General features: G+C 45.8%; 1 protein-coding gene across 3 annotated transcripts in view; it reads right to left on the bottom strand.

Annotated features, from left to right (window-relative positions):
• Positions 1-18,704, bottom strand: part of cabin1 (calcineurin binding protein 1) — a 483,310-nt gene that overhangs the window by 295,071 nt on the left and 169,535 nt on the right. For all 3 annotated transcript variants that reach the window (XM_068005469.1, XM_068005470.1, XM_068005468.1), the window contains exon 27: positions 7,959-8,722. In XM_068005469.1, the coding sequence (XP_067861570.1) occupies positions 7,959-8,722 (764 nt within the window). The remainder of the gene's footprint in view (positions 1-7,958; positions 8,723-18,704) is intronic.

Here is an 18,704-nt window from a genome sequence, read left to right on the forward strand (position 1 = left end):
TGCACAAGTTCGAGCAGGACTTCTTCACTGCACAGGACCTCCAACCAACACTATACAACAGATACATCGACGACATTTTCTTTCTATGGACACACGGTGAGGAATCACTAAAGAGACTACACGATAACATCAACAAGTTCCATCCCACCATCAAGCTCACCATGGACTACTCCTCAGAATCAGTTTCTTTCTTGGACACACGAATCTCCATCAAAGACGGGCACCTCAGCACCTCACTCTACCGCAAGCCCACGGACAATCTCACAATGCTCCACTTTTCCAGCTTCCACCCTAACCACGTCAAAGAGGCCATCCCCTATGGACAGGCCCTGCGAATACACAGGGTCTGCTCAGACGAGGAGGAACGCGATGGACACCTACAGACGCTGAAAGACGCCCTAGTAAGAACGGGATATGATGCTCGACTCATCGATCGACAGTTCCGACGGGCCACAGCGAAAAATCGCGTAGACCTCCTCAGAAGACTAACACAGGACGCAACCAACAGAGTACCCTTCGTCGTCCAGTACTTCCCCGGAGCGGAGAAACTACGCCATGTTCTCCGCAGCCTTCAACATGTCATCAATGATGACGAACACCTCGCTATGGCCATCCCCACACCTCCACTACTCGCCTTTAAACAGCCACCCAACCTCAAACAAACCATCGTTCGCAGCAAATTACCCAGCCTTCAGGAGAACAGCGTCCACGACACCACACAACCCTGCCACGGTAACCTCTGCAAGACATGCCAGATCATCGACACAGATACCACCATCACACGAGAGGACACCACCCACCAGGTGCACGGTTCATACTCCTGTGACTCGGCCAACGTTGTCTACCTCATACGTTGCAGGAAAGGATGCCCCAGAGCATGGTACATTGGCGAGACCATGCAGACGCTGCGACAACGGATGAACGGACACCGCGCAACAATCGCCAAACAGGAGGGTTCTCTCCCTGTCGGGGAACACTTCAGCAGTCATAGACATTCAGCCACCGACCTTCGGGTAAACATACTCCAAGGCGGCCTTCGAGACACACGACAACGCAAAATCGTCGAGCAGAAATTGATAGCCAAGTTCCTCACCCATGAGGACGGCCTCAACCAGGATCTTGGGTTCATGTCATACTACACGTAACCCCACCAGCGAACAAATGTTATCTGTTTTTAATATAACGGGTCATTGACTGTCTTCGTTCTGTCTCTCTCTCTTTTTTTTTGGGGGGTTGTATATTCAGTGGCCTTTTAGATGACACCTTTCTGTCTGCTCACTGTGATTGCCTTGGCAACGGGCAGTTATCACCAGGCTTTGTTATGTGATCTTAAAATGCAAAGGATTCGAAACTGTCATTTCCACACCGCCTGAGGAAGGGAAAGCCCCCGAAAGCTTGTGGGATTAAAAATAAAATCGTTGGACTATAACTTGGTGTTGTAAAATTGTTTACAATTGTTAACCCCAGTCCATCACCGGCATCTCCACATCTTAAATATATTGAGTGACTTGGCCTCCACAGCCTTCTGTGGTAGAGAATTCCACAGGTTCACCACCCTGTGAGTGAAGAAATTTCTCCTGATCTCAGTCCTAAATACATACTCCGCAAACAATCTGCATCCCGCATACACCGCAAACAATCTGCATCCCGCATACACCGCAAACAATCTGCATCCCGCATACACCGCAAACAATCTGCATCCCGCATACACCGCAAACAATCTGCATCCCGCATACACCGCAAACAATCTGCATCCCGCATACACCGCAAACAATCTGCATCCCGCATACTCCGCAAACAATCTGCATCCCGCATACTCCGCAAACAATCTGCATCCCGCATACTCCGCAAACAATCTGCATCCCGCATACTCCGCAAACAATCTGCATCCCGCATACTCCGCAAACAATCTGCATCCCGCATACTCCGCAAACAATCTGCATCCCGCATACTCCGCAAACAATCTGCATCCCGCATACTCCGCAAACAATCTGCATCCCGCATACTCCGCAAACAATCTGCATCCCGCATACTCCGCAAACAATCTGCATCCCGCATACACCGCAAACAATCTGCATCCCGCATACACCGCAAACAATCTGCATCCCGCATACTCCGCAAACAATCTGCATCCCGCATACTCCGCAAACAATCTGCATCCCGCATACTCCGCAAACAATCTGCATCCCGCATACTCCGCAAACAATCTGCATCCCGCATACTCCGCAAACAATCTGCATCCCGCATACTCCGCAAACAATCTGCATCCCGCATACACCGCAAACAATCTGCATCCCGCATACACCGCAAACAATCTGCATCCCGCATACACCGCAAACAATCTGCATTTTACAAATATTTTACACATACCACAAATAATCCACATACTACATATAGCCCAAGTAATCTATATTTTATATACACAATAATCTGCATCCATTATACAATGCAAATAATCTGCATCCAACATACACTACAGATAATCTGAATCCTACACACACCACAAATAATCTGCATCCTTCATAGTCCACAAATAATCTACATCAGCCATACACCATAATCTGCATCCTACTTACACCGCAGATAATATGCATCCTACATACACCGCAGATAATATGCATCCTACATACACCCAGATAATCTGCATCCTACATACGCCATTGATAATCTGCATCCTACATACGCCATTGATAATCTGCATCCTACATACGCCATAGATAATCTGCAACCTACATACGCCATAGATAATCTGCAACCTACATACGCCATAAATAATCTGCATCCATCATACAATGCAAATAATCTGCATCCATCATACACCATAGATAAATCTGCATTCTACATACGCCATAGATAATCTGCATTCTACATACGCCATAGATAATCTGCATCCTACATACGCCATAGATAATCTGCATCCTACATACACCATAGATAATCGGCATCCTACATACACCATAGATAATCTGCATCCTACATACACCATAGATAATCGGCATCCAGACAATGTAAATAATCTGCATCCTACGTACGCCGCAGATAATCTGCATCCTACGTACGCCGCAGATAATCTGCATCCTACGTACGCCGCAGATAATCTGCATCCTACGTACGCCGCAGATAATCTGCATCCTACGTACGCCGCAGATAATCTGCATCCTACGTACGCCGCAGATAATCTGCATCCTACGTACGCCGCAGATAATCTGCATTCTACATACACCATAGATAATCTGCACCCTACGTACGCCGCAGATAATCTGCATCCTACGTACGCCGCAGATAATCTGCATCCTACGTACGCCGCAGATAATCTGCACCCTACGTACGCCGCAGATAATCTGCACCCTACGTACGCCGCAGATAATCTGCATCCTACGTACGCCGCAGATAATCTGCATTCTACATACACCATAGATAATCTGCATCCTACGTACGCCGCAGATAATCTGCATTCTACATACACCATAGATAATCTGCATCCTACGTACGCCGCAGATAATCTGCATTCTACATACACCATAGATAATCTGCATCCTACGTACGCCGCAGATAATCTGCATTCTACATACACCATAGATAATCTGCATTCTACATATACCGCAGATAATTTGCATTCAACATACACCATAGATAATCGGCATCCTACATACACTATAGGAACAACAGTAGGCCATTCAGCCCCTCGAGCTTGTTCCACCATTCAGTTAGATCATTGCTGATACACATCTGAACTCCATTTACCCTTGTTTCCATATCCCTTAATACCCTTACCTAACAAAATCCAATCAATCTCAGTTTTAAAACTAGGAGTAAAGTCAACTTTGATAGGTTCCGACCAAACCACATGCTGATGCCACACATGAAAATGTTTCCAATTTATCTGAAGCTAAACTCCAACCCCAAAATCCTATGCCCCCTGCAATGCAGGGGGCAGTGTCGAAATTGTCATAGAGAGGAGTACTTAGAATCTATTCAAGGCTATTTCCTTAACCAGTATGTTGCATGTTCAACAAGGAAGAATGCATTGATTAATAGATTTGTTTCTTGGTAATGAAGCAGGATAAGTAAGTGACCTGGAGGTAGAACACTTGCAAAACATTGACCATAAATCTAATTTGGCTCATATTGAAAATGGATGAAGAAAAAGAGGAGCCCGAGATAAAAGTGTTCGACTGGAGACAAGCTAATTTTAGTGAGGTAAAAAGGACCTTAACCCAGATTAAATGGTTGGAAAAAAATGGCACATCGAACAGCAGACCAGTTGTGGGAGCTATTTAAATATGAGACGAATGAGGTATAGGATGTTCTTTCCAACTAGGTGTAAATGGGTTGCAATAAAGACTGGGGCTTTGTAACAGCAAGTTAGAGCAAAAATTAGTTTAAAGAGGCACATGGTAAATACAGGGGAACAACACAGAAAAACAAAGAAAGATGAAAAGTATAGAAAGGAAACAAAGAGGGGAGATTAGAAAAGCTAAGTGTGATACGAAAGAGCACCGGTGGTCAACAGAAAGCTAAATTGCAAGGGCATTTATAAGCATATAAAGATCGTCTAAAGAAAGGATGGGAGCTTTTAGAGACAAATGGGCATTTGTATTTGAGAATGAGGGAATGGCAGGGATGTTTAATAAATATTTTGCTTCAGTTTTTACAGAGGCAATGAGAGGAGGATGTTGACGAGCCACTACTGGAGAGAAATATTCAAAACAAAACTGTAATAAAAATAGTAACAGCACTCAGAGTAGAAATGCCACCAGGCACAGATGTTATGCATCCCCAGAATACTGAAGGTGGTTAGGGAGCAGATACTGGAAGCAGTGACCACAATTGCCTAAAAATCTTCAGAAACACAATTTCTGCCAAAGGACTGGAAGGTGGAAAACATTTGAGAAAGGAGAGAAGGGATAGGCCAGGAATTTATAGGGCAGTCAGCCTTACCTCTGTTATGGGTAAATATCTAGGGTCCACAATACAGGACAAAATTAATAAACATTTAACATCAGCGACAACTACTATCATTTATACACTGCTTTCAACATAGAAAAACACCCCAAGATTCTTCACAGAGGTATAAGAAAAAAATAGTGGAAGAGAGAATCGGAGGGGTGATTTGGGTATTAGGAACTTAAAAGGCGAAGATTTAGAGAGAATCTGGGAGGCTGAAGGCATGACCACAATGGGGAGTTAATGCACCAGAGGCCAGTATCAGAGGAATAGAGAGTTCAGAGAAGAGGGGCTGCAGGGCTGGAGAAGGTTACAGAGATAGGGAGGGGCAAGACCATAACAGGATTTAAACACAAGGATGAGAATTTTAAATTTGAGGCATTAGGGGACCAGAAGCTAATGTACGACAGCGAGGATAGGGCTGATATATGAGTGGACGGTGGAGGATATGGACAGCAGTATTAGATGAGCTGAGGCTCATGGAGAGTGGAGGTGGGGAGGCCGGACAGGAGAGCATTGGAGTAATCGAGTTTGGAAGTGATAAATGCATGAATGAGCGTTTGAGTGACAGATGGTCTACGGTAGGGGTGGAGGCGAGCGATGTTAGCGGTGAATGTAGGCAGATTTAAGGATGGAGAGGCTACGGGTTCAGAAATTCAACTTGGGGTCAAACAGACTAGGCAGGTTGCTTACAGTCTGGTTCAGTTTGAGACACCGAACAGAGAGGGGGGTAGAGTTGATGGCGAGGGTACGTAGTTTGCAGCAGGGGCTGAAGACAATGGTTTTGGTTTTCCCAATGTCTAAGTAGTTATGGCTCATCTACGACTGAATATCAGACAAGCAAATCCATAACAGAGGCAGTGAAGGATCGAGAGAGGTGGTGGAAAGATAGAGCTTAGAAAGATGTGGGCGAATGGGAGACAGCCAGCACGGATTTGTAAAGGGCAAGTTGTACTTGACTAACTTAATTCAATTTTTCAAGAAAATCACAGAGTGTATACATAAAAGGAATGCGGTGAATGTTAAGGTGCCATATAAGAGACTTTTAATGAAGACTGAGGCACATGGTGTTAAAGGTAATGTAGCTGCATGGATAGAGGGATGGCTAGGTACAGAAATCAGAGAGTAGGAGTAAATAGATGTTTTCAGGTTGGCAGGATGTGGGAGTAGTGTGCCCCAGGGATCTGTGCTGAGAATTGTGTCGTTTTCCATTTATATGATTTGGCCACAGGCACAAGAGGAATAATATCAAACTTTAATGATTATGCCAAATTAGGGACAAGGCAAAGTGTGAGGAAAAATACAGAAGGTGGCAAGAGGACACAAACAGTGGGCAGAAGGTGACAAATGCAATTCAATGCAGGGAAATCTGAAGTAATACATTCGGAAAAAAAGAACAGTGAAAGGAAGTATACCCTAAATGGTAACAGTCTTAAACGTGAAGGATCAGAGAGAGTTAAGGTGCAGATACACAGATCTTTAAAAGGTGCAAATACGGGTAGAAAAAGCCATAAAAAGACAAATGGGATTCTGGATTTTATGTATACACATAGGAACTGAATATAACAGCAAGATAGTGATGTTGAACTTGTATAAGACCCTGCTTAGGCCACAGTTGGATTATTGCAATTCTGGGCACCTGATTACAGGAAGGATTTGAGTCATGGAAAGGATACAGAGAAGATTTATTGGAATCTTTCGACCTCCCCCCCACCACACCACTTTTTGCCTGAGTCTGTACTTGCTTAAAAACTGTTAATCTCTAACATCGTCTAGTTCTGATTCATCAACCTTAAATGTTAACCCTGTTTCTTTCTCCACAGATGCTGCCTGACCTACTGAGTGTTTCCAACATTTTCTGTTTTTATTTCAGATTTCCAGCATTCACAGTATTTTGCTTTTGTTTTTAGATTTACTGGAATGATACTAGCAGGAGAGGTGACAGTTAACAAGAAAGGCTCACGAACTTGGGCTTTTCTCACTGGCTAAGGGAGGAGGTTTTCAAAATTGTAAAAGATTTTGAGAGTAGTGAAAGATTGCTTCTACTGGCTGCTGAATCAGTAACAAGGGGACACAGCCTCTAGATTATCAGTAGAAGAACGACAAAGGGGGAAGTTCGAAGAATTTTTTTCACAGATATTTATTAGAACATAGAATGTTTTATCACAAGTGACGATTGAGGGACAAACGAAGGAGAGGAGAAAAAAAGCAGGGAAATGTGATTAGAGTAGATCACTCGAGTTGAAAAACAATGGGCCAAATGGCCACCTTTTGTGCTGTAATTTCACCGATTCTGTTATATTCACTCCACTCCTCCAGTGCTGCAATAATTAAATTACAACTCTCTCACCTGACCAGTCATTGCTCCCTCTGCTGATTGTAATTCTGGAGGGCTGTCACTGATTTTAAATTAACCAACAGGAACCTGGGTGAAGTTGGGAACTGGGAGGGAGAGTTGCCATTTAAAGTATTGCGGTGATAGGAGAGCAAAACAGAGCAACGGCTGATAGGAATGTGTTCAACTCCCCAGCGCCCTTCCTATTCATGCTATTGATTTAAAATCATCCCGAAAGGATAGAGGGAAGGGGGGTTAAATTCAGCTGTCACAGGGCCAAGCAGAGTAGCTCCTCCCACTCAGTTCTTTCAAAAAGGGCAACAGCAATTGCTCTTGACAAAATAATTACACACACAAAAAATGTTAATTCTCTTCAAAGTGCTGCGTTTTGAAACTGGTACTGCTAGAACAATGAAAGAATCTGCATGTAATATCGTTAATCACGGAATCTCAAATCAGTCACTAACAAATGGTTCTAAAGGTAGAATTCCCCCCCACCCCCCCACCAGCCACCCACAATATCAGTGGTTCTTGATCTTATGCTTTTATAACACTACTTTCTTAGTACTTCTATCATCCACACCTCTTCAGTCACACAAAGTTTATCATTTCAAACAGCTATTGATTGCTAAAATCTGAATAAGGTTTACTAAAAAGACGGATGGCATTCACTTACCTTGTGTGTTTTGCTGTATATGTACAGATAAGCCAGTCTGTAAAGACTCTTGTAGTGCTGAGGGAATCGACTGAGACACAGATGGAGGGCTCTGATACACTGCTCAGTAAGGACTCGACGCTGCTCCCTCTCGTCTCCCAGCAGGCTCTGAGGGAGGTCCTCCAACCTGTAGGTGTCTTTCATCTCTCCTGATGCTTCCGTTGTTTTCTTTTTTGAGTCACACTGAGATGAGGAGGAGGCCCTGGTGGGGGTGACATTAGCAGCAGTAATGGTATTAGTCTGACACTGAGACTCTATGCACAATTTTGCCCCTGCTTGTTCTGCCAATCTCAAAGCCAAAGCATCTATGCCTTCAGTGATCTCCACATTGCTGCCTCGACAAAGCTCAGAACAGACGCGTCCCACCGAGTCCTCTTCCTCCAACTTCCTATAATTCTCCCTGGACAGCACAGCTGCCTCCATAGGCACCCTGTGACCTGCACGCTCTGCCAATCTCAAAGCCAAAGCATCTATGGCTTCTGTGATCTCCACACTGCCTCCTCTACAATGCTCAGAAGAAACTCGTCCCTCCAAATCCTCTTCCTCCAGTTTCCCATGGCTCTCCCTGGACAACACAGTAGCCTCCACAGTTGATGAAGACGAAGGGCTACCTTTCCCAGAGTGGATCTTCCTGCTGCTGTCCTGGGAGCTGGCTGCATCTGTGAAGACGTCCTGTGTTGAGTTAGAATCAGAGAGTACCAAAATCACACTGTCTTGACTTCTCTCTGGAAAAAAAACAAAATAAAACAAAATCAATTCCATTACTGGCTGCAGAATGATTTCTGACACATTACTGTATTGCATACTCAGTGCTGAAGGAACAGCAGAAAGACATACAGTAAAGTCTTGATAAACCAAAGTTTTGGCTAGGGTCTAGTCTGTAGCAGCAAATTGTATACAATTTGCTGATATGTTGAAGTAAAACCTCGACCTATCAAAGTAATTCTGTGGCTGTGCTCAGCTGCTCCTTGCACAGTCTTGGTCGCTCCTTCACCAGTTCTCCTGTTCTCGCTACAATAGTGTTCCTAAACATGGCCTCACTCAGCCCTGTATACTGCAAGGCTGTTCCCTGTTCCTAAACACGACCTCACTAAGCCCTGTATGCTGTAAGCCCGTTCAGTGTTCCTAAACATGACCTCACTCAGCCCTGTATGCTGTAAGCCCGTTCAGTGATCCTAAACATGGCCGCACTCAGCCCTGTATGCTGTAAGCCCGTTCAGTGATCCTAAACATGGCCGCACTCAGCCCTGTATGCTGTAAGCCCGTTCAGTGATCCTAAACATGGCCTCACTCAGCCCTGTATGCTGTAAGCCCGTTCAGTGTTCCTAAACATGGCCTCACTCAGTCTAGTATGCTGTAAATACTGCGGGAGCCTCCTTACTCTCTGGAGCTAGTCTCCTGCTCTCCTCTCGTAACTTCAGGTCAGTACAAGACCAGGAGCTTGAACGGTCAGTGCTGTATTCCTAAGCAGCAGAGTTACTGGCCCCAACTACTGTGGGGGGGGGGGAGAAAATGGTGCATGCAAGCCCCGGCAGTCAGGTAAGGAAGAAGAAGGAAGACTTGCATTTATACAATGCCTTTCATGACCTCAGTACGTCCCAAAGCGCTTTACAACCAATGAAGTACTTTTGAAGCATGGTCAGTGTTGTAATGTAGACAATTCAGCAGCCAATTTGCACACAGCAAGCTCCCACAAACAGCAATGTGGTAATGACCAGGTGATCGGTTTTTTTAAAAGTAATATTGGTTGAGATATAAATATTGGCCGGACGCTGAGGAGAACTCCCCTGATCTTCTTCGAAATAGTGTTATGGGATCTTTTACGTCCATCTGAGGGGGGCAGACGGGACCTTGGTTTAATGTCTCATCCGGAAGAAAGCGCCTCTGGTGTGCAGCACTCCCTCAGTAGTGAACTGGAGTGTCAGCGTAGATTTTGTGCTCAAGTCTGGAGTGGGACCTGAATCCACAACCTTCTGACTCAGAGGCAAGAGTGCTACCACTGAGCCACAGCTAACGTGTTGGGGGTGTGAGCGCGATCGGGGGAACCCTGCGGCAAGGCCTAAAATCAGAGCCTCTGTGTTTGAATTTGGCAGGAATTGTCTGTTCTCAGCACCACTCACTTAGCGATGGATAAAATCTGAAATCTACCAAAGAGGGTGCATTTTTGAAAACAGATATTTCTAGATCACTGGGCTCACCAAATTCAAAGAGAAAAGTCCAAGGGCACGAGAATGCAGCACTAACTGTTCCACATGCTGACTGCAAGTCAGAGAGGGGAGCACGAGACTAATAAATTGGCACTGGAGTACAGGGTAGATCAGCGATGTCGGCCTTTTGGAGCTGGGGGAGTGGGGGCCAGATACAAGTGACAAAAAAATGAATTGACTCATGACTGCAAAATACTGCGAGCTGCCATCCACAAAGAAATAAGAGGCCGGATTTTGCTGTGAAAATAATGCGCTCACTGTTATTCCTGTGCAAATCCGACAGTAACTTCCGGTGACCACACCTGCACAGTCAAACACGGAAATCCGGAAGCTGCTGAACCAGGTGCAACCCTCCTCTGTAAGCTCCGCGATAACAATAGCTTGCCGGCTGGCTTCCTATTCAAATGAATAAAAGAGCGTGAAGTCCCTGCACTAACTTGATGGATATGAACTAAGCTCACCAAAGAAAGGTACGTCAAGTCATTTCAAGACTAAGCACATTTTTAACGGCGTGATAAGTCTTAATTACTGCCAAACAACCTCTCCAGCACTGAAAATTAACTTTTAGAAATTGGGAGTCTTATTCCTTCAGATTTTAATTGTTGTTGGGAATTTAAAACGTTTTTTTACTTCTTTACTTTTTCTTTCTGTCTCTCACCCTTCATTTTGCTTTCTGTTCCTGATTTGACATTGAATTCACTATTCCATCTTACACTTCCTGGTTCCGACTCTGTGCTGCTCATTAAAATGCCTCAATCTGATTGGTTAATGGGATACAGTTGCTTACCCCGTTCACACGTGCCAGATGCCAGTGAGAAAGGGCCACGTTGGAGAGCGGGACATGTTGGATTGGGGGCCCGGGAGAGCGGGCCCGCGCTGGATTGGGGGCCCGGGAGAGGGGGCCCGCGCTGGATTGGGGGCCCGGGAGAGGGGGCCCGCGCCGGATTGGGGGCCCGGGAGAGCGGGCCCGCGTCGGATTGGGGGCCCGGGAGAGGGGGCCCGCGCTGGATTGGGGGCCCGGGAGAGGGGGCCCGCGTCGGATTGGGGGCCCGGGAGAGGGGGCCGCGTCGGATTGGGGGCCCGCGTCGGATTGGGGGCCCGGGAGAGCGGGCCCGCGTCGGATTGGGGGGCCGCGTCGGAGAGGGGGCCGCGTCGGAGAGGGGGCCGCGTCGGAGAGGGGGCCGCGTCGGAGAGGGGGCCCGGGAGAGGGGGCCGCGTCGGATTGAGGGCCCGGGAGAGGGGGCCGCGTCGGATTGAGGGCCCGGGAGAGGGGGCCGCGTCGGATTGAGGGCCCGGGAGAGGGGGCCGCGTCGGATTGAGGGCCCGGGAGAGGGGGCCGCGTCGGATTGAGGGCCCGGGAGAGGGGGCCGCGTCGGATTGAGGGCCCGGGAGAGGGGGCCGCGTCGGATTGAGGGCCCGGGAGAGGGGGCCGCGTCGGATTGAGGGCCCGGGAGAGGGGGCCGCGTCGGATTGAGGACCCGGGAGAGGGGGCCGCGTCGGATTGAGGACCCGGGAGAGGGGGCCGCGTCGGATTGAGGGCTCGGGAGAGGGGGCCGCGTCGGATTGAGGGCCCGGGAGAGGGGGCCGCGTCGGATTGAGGGCCCGGGAGAGGGGGCCGCGTCGGATTGAGGGCCCGGGAGAGGGGGCCGCGTCGGATTGAGGGCCCGGGAGAGGGGGCCGCGTCGGATTGAGGGCCCGGGAGAGGGGGCCGCGTCGGATTGAGGGCCCGGGAGAGGGGGCCGCGTCGGATTGAGGGCCCGGGAGAGGAGGCAACATTGGATTCGGGGCCCGGGAGAGGGGGCCACATTGGATTGAGGGCCCAGGAGAGGGGGCCACTTTGGATTGAGGGCCCAGGAGAGGGGGCCACTTTGGATTGAGGGCCCAGGAGAGGGGGCCACTTTGGATTGAGGGTCCAATGAGAGGAACTTGCTGTGGAAAAGCCCATGAAAAGTCTACAGGCAAGTGCAAGTTGTTCGCTCGCCGCCCACAGCAAAATCCAGCCCGAGATTCCTCCATTCACACTAAAAGCAAGATCCGCACAATTGAGAACCCAACTCAAAGCAAGGTCCCCCATAAACAAAGAAAGTAAGACCCTCACACCATGTGAGGCCTCCTCCCCGTGTATTCAAATTAGCAATACCATCATCCTTCTCCCCCCTCATCCAAAGCTTGAAAACTTGGAAGCTTCAGCTCTTTAAAATTCCCAGTCCTGAAGGCTGCTTGGTGAATTTTGACCAATCAAGAAGCAGTCTTTATCCAGTCCTCCAGGCCTGGAACATTAAAGATCTTAAGTACCAAAGCTGTTGGAGTTGGGTTTGTATGAAGACGACAGGTATGGGAAGATGTTTCATGGAGCCAAAGAAGCATTTGGCCCACAGGCTGCCCCTTGGACACCCTGTTGTAGGGGGCTAGTTTGCAGTATACCAGGCCAAATCAGACCAGTTCAAGAACACAGAACAAGTACATGTAGCACATGCCGGCAAGACTTGGAGAGCAAAAGACAGGCACTAGAGACTCCAGATGAGCAGGAATGAGCAAAAATCTCAATATTTTGAAATTATTAACCTGTCCTCTTATACTACGATATAATCGAGATTTCATGTTATTTGGTGTACCTTAATGATCTTTAAACATTCTTATATATTTTCTTTAAAACGTTCTTTTCAGGCTCCTCCTGACAGCTCGGTGGTTAAATGGCATTGAGCCAGTGTCAGGGGATGTCAGACGGGAATGGAATCCAGCTCAGCTGTGTACCCTGCCTCCACCGTCAAACTGCACGCCAACACTCACTATCTGGGCTCACACGTGAAGTATAGCCACATGGTCAGATGCTTGGAAGGAATTCATATTATCCCATTAAAAATATTTAGTGCCCTATTGGTGGCACATAATGTTTAAACTGGCTTTAGAAATAAAAAAGATTGAGATTTTTAATCAACTATTTTTAGTCCAAGGCAAAGAGCGCTTGAGATTATCTGTCCTTCCTTTGGTCTAACACTGGGCATTCTCTTCACTGCAGCATTTGCTCTGGTCATCCACTCTCTCAAGCTGTACTTTACAGTGGCATCTTCAATCAAAAGTCATCCTTGGCTTCAACTTATACAACTCCAATAGCCATTTATATAAGCACCACAGTTGGGTTTGTATGAAGAAGCTGGTTGGTTTGCAGCCAGGTCTGTTCTGTGGCCAATTGTTACCAACATGCACAGTTCTCCTTGCTGGCCAGACTGATGCTTTTAATATTATTTCCAATATCTTGGAGACTGCCACCTTCCATCTGCCTTCAGGACTCTCAGAAATTGGCCAACTTTTCGAGAAGGTTGGATAATGAGTGTTTGATCCACTATTGCAATGTCCTTTCGAAATTTAACCACAGAGTGGGCAGGCTTAGCTTCACTTCCTTAGCACACTAGTGGATTTCATTCCATGGCACTATTTGTAAAAGAACAGGTGAGTTCTCCCAGTGTTCTGACCAACACTTGGTCCTCACCCAACATTATTAAAATAGATTAACTGGTTATTTATCTCACTTGTTGTTTGTAGGATGTTGCTGAGTGCAAACTGTCTATAATAACAATAGTGACCACACTTCAAATGTAATTCATTAGCTGTAAAGTTCTCTGGAATGTCCTGAGGACACAAAAGGCACTGTATAAATGCAAGCTCTTTTTTTCTTCTATATGGTACAGTTTGTAGCTGAATTTTGACTCTATTGACTGCTTTTCTTACTTTTCTTGTCAGAAACTTCTTTCAGGCACTCAGCCTCACTCCTGCTTCCTCCCTTTGTCAATCCCTGACAACTGACTCATTCACATTAAACTTATATGCTGCATATTTCTTCCCCTTCTCTTCAGTAGCTTCAATCTAAAGGCAGTTCTTCCTCCAGTCATATTTCATTTCTCACACTCTATTACTACAATCCCGGAATATGGAACATATTCTTCGGCTCATTGGCTTCACAGTTTACAGCAGCTAAGACTGGAGTTGGAGTACACCGCAGTCTTACCTGTAGCGGATTGTAAACACCAGTAGCTATCTCGTAAAAATAGCAGAAAGATCAACTTTCCTAAAATATTTGCATAAAATACGCATTCGGATTTTTGATCTCATTTGCCAATGTAAACTGATGTGCATTATATCCAAAGAATTAAGAGGTAGCACTGCTACATGAATCATTGCATGGAAAACACTATATACCAACTACATACATGACAGGCATTTTGCAATAATTGTGCAGCCATACCATATCCCAGAATGCTTCACAGCCAATTAACTTTGTTTTGAAGTTCATACATTACGTTAAGTATGTGAAGCTACACAGGCTACATGCATGATACACATGTAATGACTACATACATGACACACGTATGTACAATAATTCTGTGGCATCGCTAATTACATAGTCAAGTTACATTAGCTGCAACGATATTGACTACATACGTGACACAAATTACAATAACTGTGTCACACTGACTGCATACAGAACATACAAAATTGACGGACAGGAAAAGACTAGTTGGTCTGTCAAGCCTGCCCCACACGATGATGACCAGAGCATCATGACCAAACAATTCTTTCCTGCCCCCACCCCACAGCTATGTAACATATGCACGTTATTTTGACCGTGGAATCATACTAACTACATACATGACTTGCAGGCAGCGACGACATCAACAATAACCAACTACAACCAATAAGGGGCACAACATTGAGTTAATCTTAAATAATTCTGCGTAATCTTAATAAAAAGCTAATAAATGCTGTATGATTTGGTCTGATCTGTAGAACCAAACCACGCATGACAATAAGGTCCATCTTATTCTGGATGCAATTTATCAAAACTGAAGGAAAATTTGTAAGTACATATACAAAATGTCTCACCCAAACAGAAGGGACAGAGAGCCAAATGGATGACTGCATGGCATGAGGTTACAGCTTCCATTTGAAGAATGGAAATGCAATAGAAGAGGGCATTGGCTACAGGCCAGTTTCATCACATACTTTGATTCGACTAAGTTTGCACATTGCACCAATGCAGAGTCTGCAGCAAAACAACAGGTTATGTCGAATCAATTTGCTCACATTACTTGCCTCAGTAGGTACTATCACACTTCAATTTCGCACCAGTTACAGAATCACTACAAATGGTGCAAAGCCAAGTTTTTACAAAAAATACATGTCCCTTACAATAACTCTCTACATGTACTGTCATATAGCTGTCACATGCATGTTTCACATATGTAGTCAGGACAAATCCTACCCGGTCAATTACCGCCCCAGTCTACTCCCAATCAGCAGCAAAGTGATGGAAGAAGTCGTCAGCAGTGCTATCAAGCGGCACTTACTCACCAATAACCTGCTCACCGATGCTCAGTTTGGGTTCCAGCAGAACCACTCAGCTCCAGACCTCATTACAGCCTTGGTCAAACATGGACAAAAGAGCTGAATTCCAGAGATGAGATGAGAGTGACTGCCCTTGACATCAAGGCAGCATTCACCCAAGTGTGGCACAAAGGAGCCCTAGTAAAACTGAAGTCAACAGGAATCAGGGGGGAAACTCTCCAGTGGCTGGAGCCATACCTAGCAGCAACAACAACAACTTGCATTTATATAACTCCCTTAACATAGTAAAACATCCCAAGGCACTTCACAGGAGCGTGAGGAAAATAAATTTGACCCTGAGCCACATAAGGAGATATTAGGTCAGGTGACCAAAAGCTTGGTCAAAGAGGTAGGTGTTCAGGAGCGCCTTAAAGGAGGAGAGAGGGGTAGAGGGGCGGAGAGGTTTATGGGGGGATTTCCAGAGCTTAGGGCCTAGGCAGCTGAAGGCACAGCCACCAATAGTGGAGCGACGTAAACCGGGGTGCGCAAGAGGCCAAAATTGAAGGAGCACAGAGATCTTGGAGGGTTGTAGGACTGGAGGGGGTTACAGAGATAGGGAGAGCAGGGCCACGGAAGGATTTGAAAACAAGGATTTGAATTTTAAATTGGAGGCGCTGCTGGATCGGGAGCCAAGGTAGGTTTAGCGAGCACAGGGGAGATGGGTGATCAGGACTTGGTGCGAGTTAGGATATGGCAGCAGAGTTTTGGATGAGCTCAAGTTTATGGAGGATGCAAGGTGGGAGGCCAGCCAGGAGAGGATTGGAATAGTCGAGTCTACAGCACCTCCCAAACCTACTAAACCTCCACCACCTAGTAGGACATGGGCAGCAGGTGCATGGGAACACCATCACCTCCAAGTTCCCACCCCCCACCCAAGTCACACGTTATCCTGACTTGGACATATCTCACCGTTCCTACGTTGCCACTGTGTCAAAATCCTGGAACTCCCTACCTCACAGCACTGTGGGAGCACCTTCACCACATGGACTGCAGCGGTTCAAGAAGGTAGACCATCATCTTTTCAACAGCTATGGATGAGCAATAAATGCCATCCTTACCAGCACCGCCCACATCCTGAGAATGAATACATTTTTAAAAAGTATGGTTCTACATAATGCAATAAGTACCTGTCACACATGTAGCTTTAAAATTAGAAGTTTTAAAAGCACCCTTTTGTGCTCTAGATTGCTTTCAAGTTTCCAAAGTTAGGAAAAGTTAAAGACTATCAGGTTAGCTCTCTTTCAACATTAAAACGTTTACTTCATTTTGAAACGTGAGCAGAGCTCTGAGCATCCATTTCGGTATATAGGGCTCTTTGATCTTCCAACTAAAGAGTGGGATTGTATAACCCAGTAATGTCTACTCATAATACCAGCGCCATACCTACAGTATTACTGCAGCACAGTATTACTCATTATCGGTAGAATCTCTCTCAAAATTCAGCCTCCCCACACAATTAAAAACTGTCGTCAATGTGGGGATTAGGGTGGGGGAAAAGAGAGGGTATCAAGTCACCTGGTAGACTTAGGTGACAGGTTGATCCACCTCTGCTGTGCACAACCTTCACCCAGTGATTCTGGTAAGAAACCCTATAAGTAAAGCTTATTACTCCATGTATTTAAGGCCAGGATAGGCTCACACAAGAAGTTATATGATGAAAGCCAACAAAAACTGTAACTATGCTCTCTATGGCTGGGAAGAATTGGTAGCAAAAGCCTGAGTTAACTAAGCTAGGATAGATAGCCAAAAGCCTGAGTTAACTAAGCTAGGATAGATAGCCAAAAGCCTGAGTTAACTAAGCTAGGATAGATAGCCAAAAGCCTGAGTTAACTATGCTAAGTTAGATAGCCAAAAGTAGATCCAAGATGGCAGTTTTATTTTGAGAAACCAAAACCCATTGTCCAATCAAGGTTGAACACAAGGAAAAGGTAATACAAGTTAGAAAGCTTTGATTAAGTGATGCCAAACTTATTTTAAAAGCCAGAATATTGGTGGATGAAGGAAAGATTGGGGACCGTAAAGAAGTCTTAGGAAAGTTTTGAAGTCTTAGGAAAGATCAAGTTACGGTCAAAGAATGAGGAGGTTGTGCAATAAATCTTGATTTCAATACAGCGAGGACGTAGGGAGAAGGAAGAGAGCATAGGATAATGTATTTGGAGCTTAGCGGGAATAAGAGAAGAAACTTCAGTTAAGCATTGACCACAACAATATTGATGAGAGAGAGGGAGATAAGGTAGGTTGCAATGCAAAGAAAGGATGGAGGTTAGAGATGAGAGAGAATCAATTTCAGACGACAAGCTTTTTCTTGTAGCTTGTTTTGGAGCATGAAAGATGAGTTAGAGCAACATCTTCAAATGTGGGTAAAGTATTACAAGTTTTGACAGATTTTGGCTTTATAAAATGTTAAGAGTTGTTGGGGTGAAGACATCACAGGGAAGTGTTAGTAGCTGTTGATTAGACTGAAAAACAAGAAGAATTTAAAGCTTTTCCAGCAAGATTTACATTGCCTCACTGAAGAGCATGGAAAGCTCAAGGTAAAATGATTTCAGCCATTGCACTGGAGAGGACTAGAGATGGTACGCCCAGAAGCATGCAATCTGAGGAAGCTGGTGAATGCAGAGTGGAATCATCAGCAAGAGTGGTTAGGATTTAGTGACGATGAAAGAGGTCATTTATTTGAGAGAAAGGACAGAACTCTAAGGAACCCTGAGTTAATGAAGGAAAAGGTCAGAAAATGAGCCATCAACTACAGCACAGCTAGAGCGGTTCAAGAATAAACTAGATGGCCATGGACATAGCTTTGGTGGGAGGTCACTGATGGTAACTTGTTTAGAAGTGCCTAATGTCAGACCCTATCGAAGGCTTTGGAAATATTAAAAACAATAGCAAATGATTCACCAACGTATTCAGCTGTGGCTCAGTGATAGCACTCTAATCTGAGTCCAAAGGTCATGGGTTCAAGTCCCACTCCAGAGACTTGAGCACAAAATCTAGGCTGACACCTCAATGCAGTACTAAGGGAGTGCTGCACCTCTTTCGGATGAGACGTTAAGCCGAGGCCCCGTTTGCCCTCTCAGGTGGGTGTAAAAGATCCCATGGCACTATTTCGAAGAACAGC

The sequence above is a fragment of the Heptranchias perlo genome, chromosome 25, assembly GCF_035084215.1.
Source record: "Heptranchias perlo isolate sHepPer1 chromosome 25, sHepPer1.hap1, whole genome shotgun sequence".
NCBI classification, from domain to species: domain Eukaryota; kingdom Metazoa; phylum Chordata; class Chondrichthyes; order Hexanchiformes; family Hexanchidae; genus Heptranchias; species Heptranchias perlo.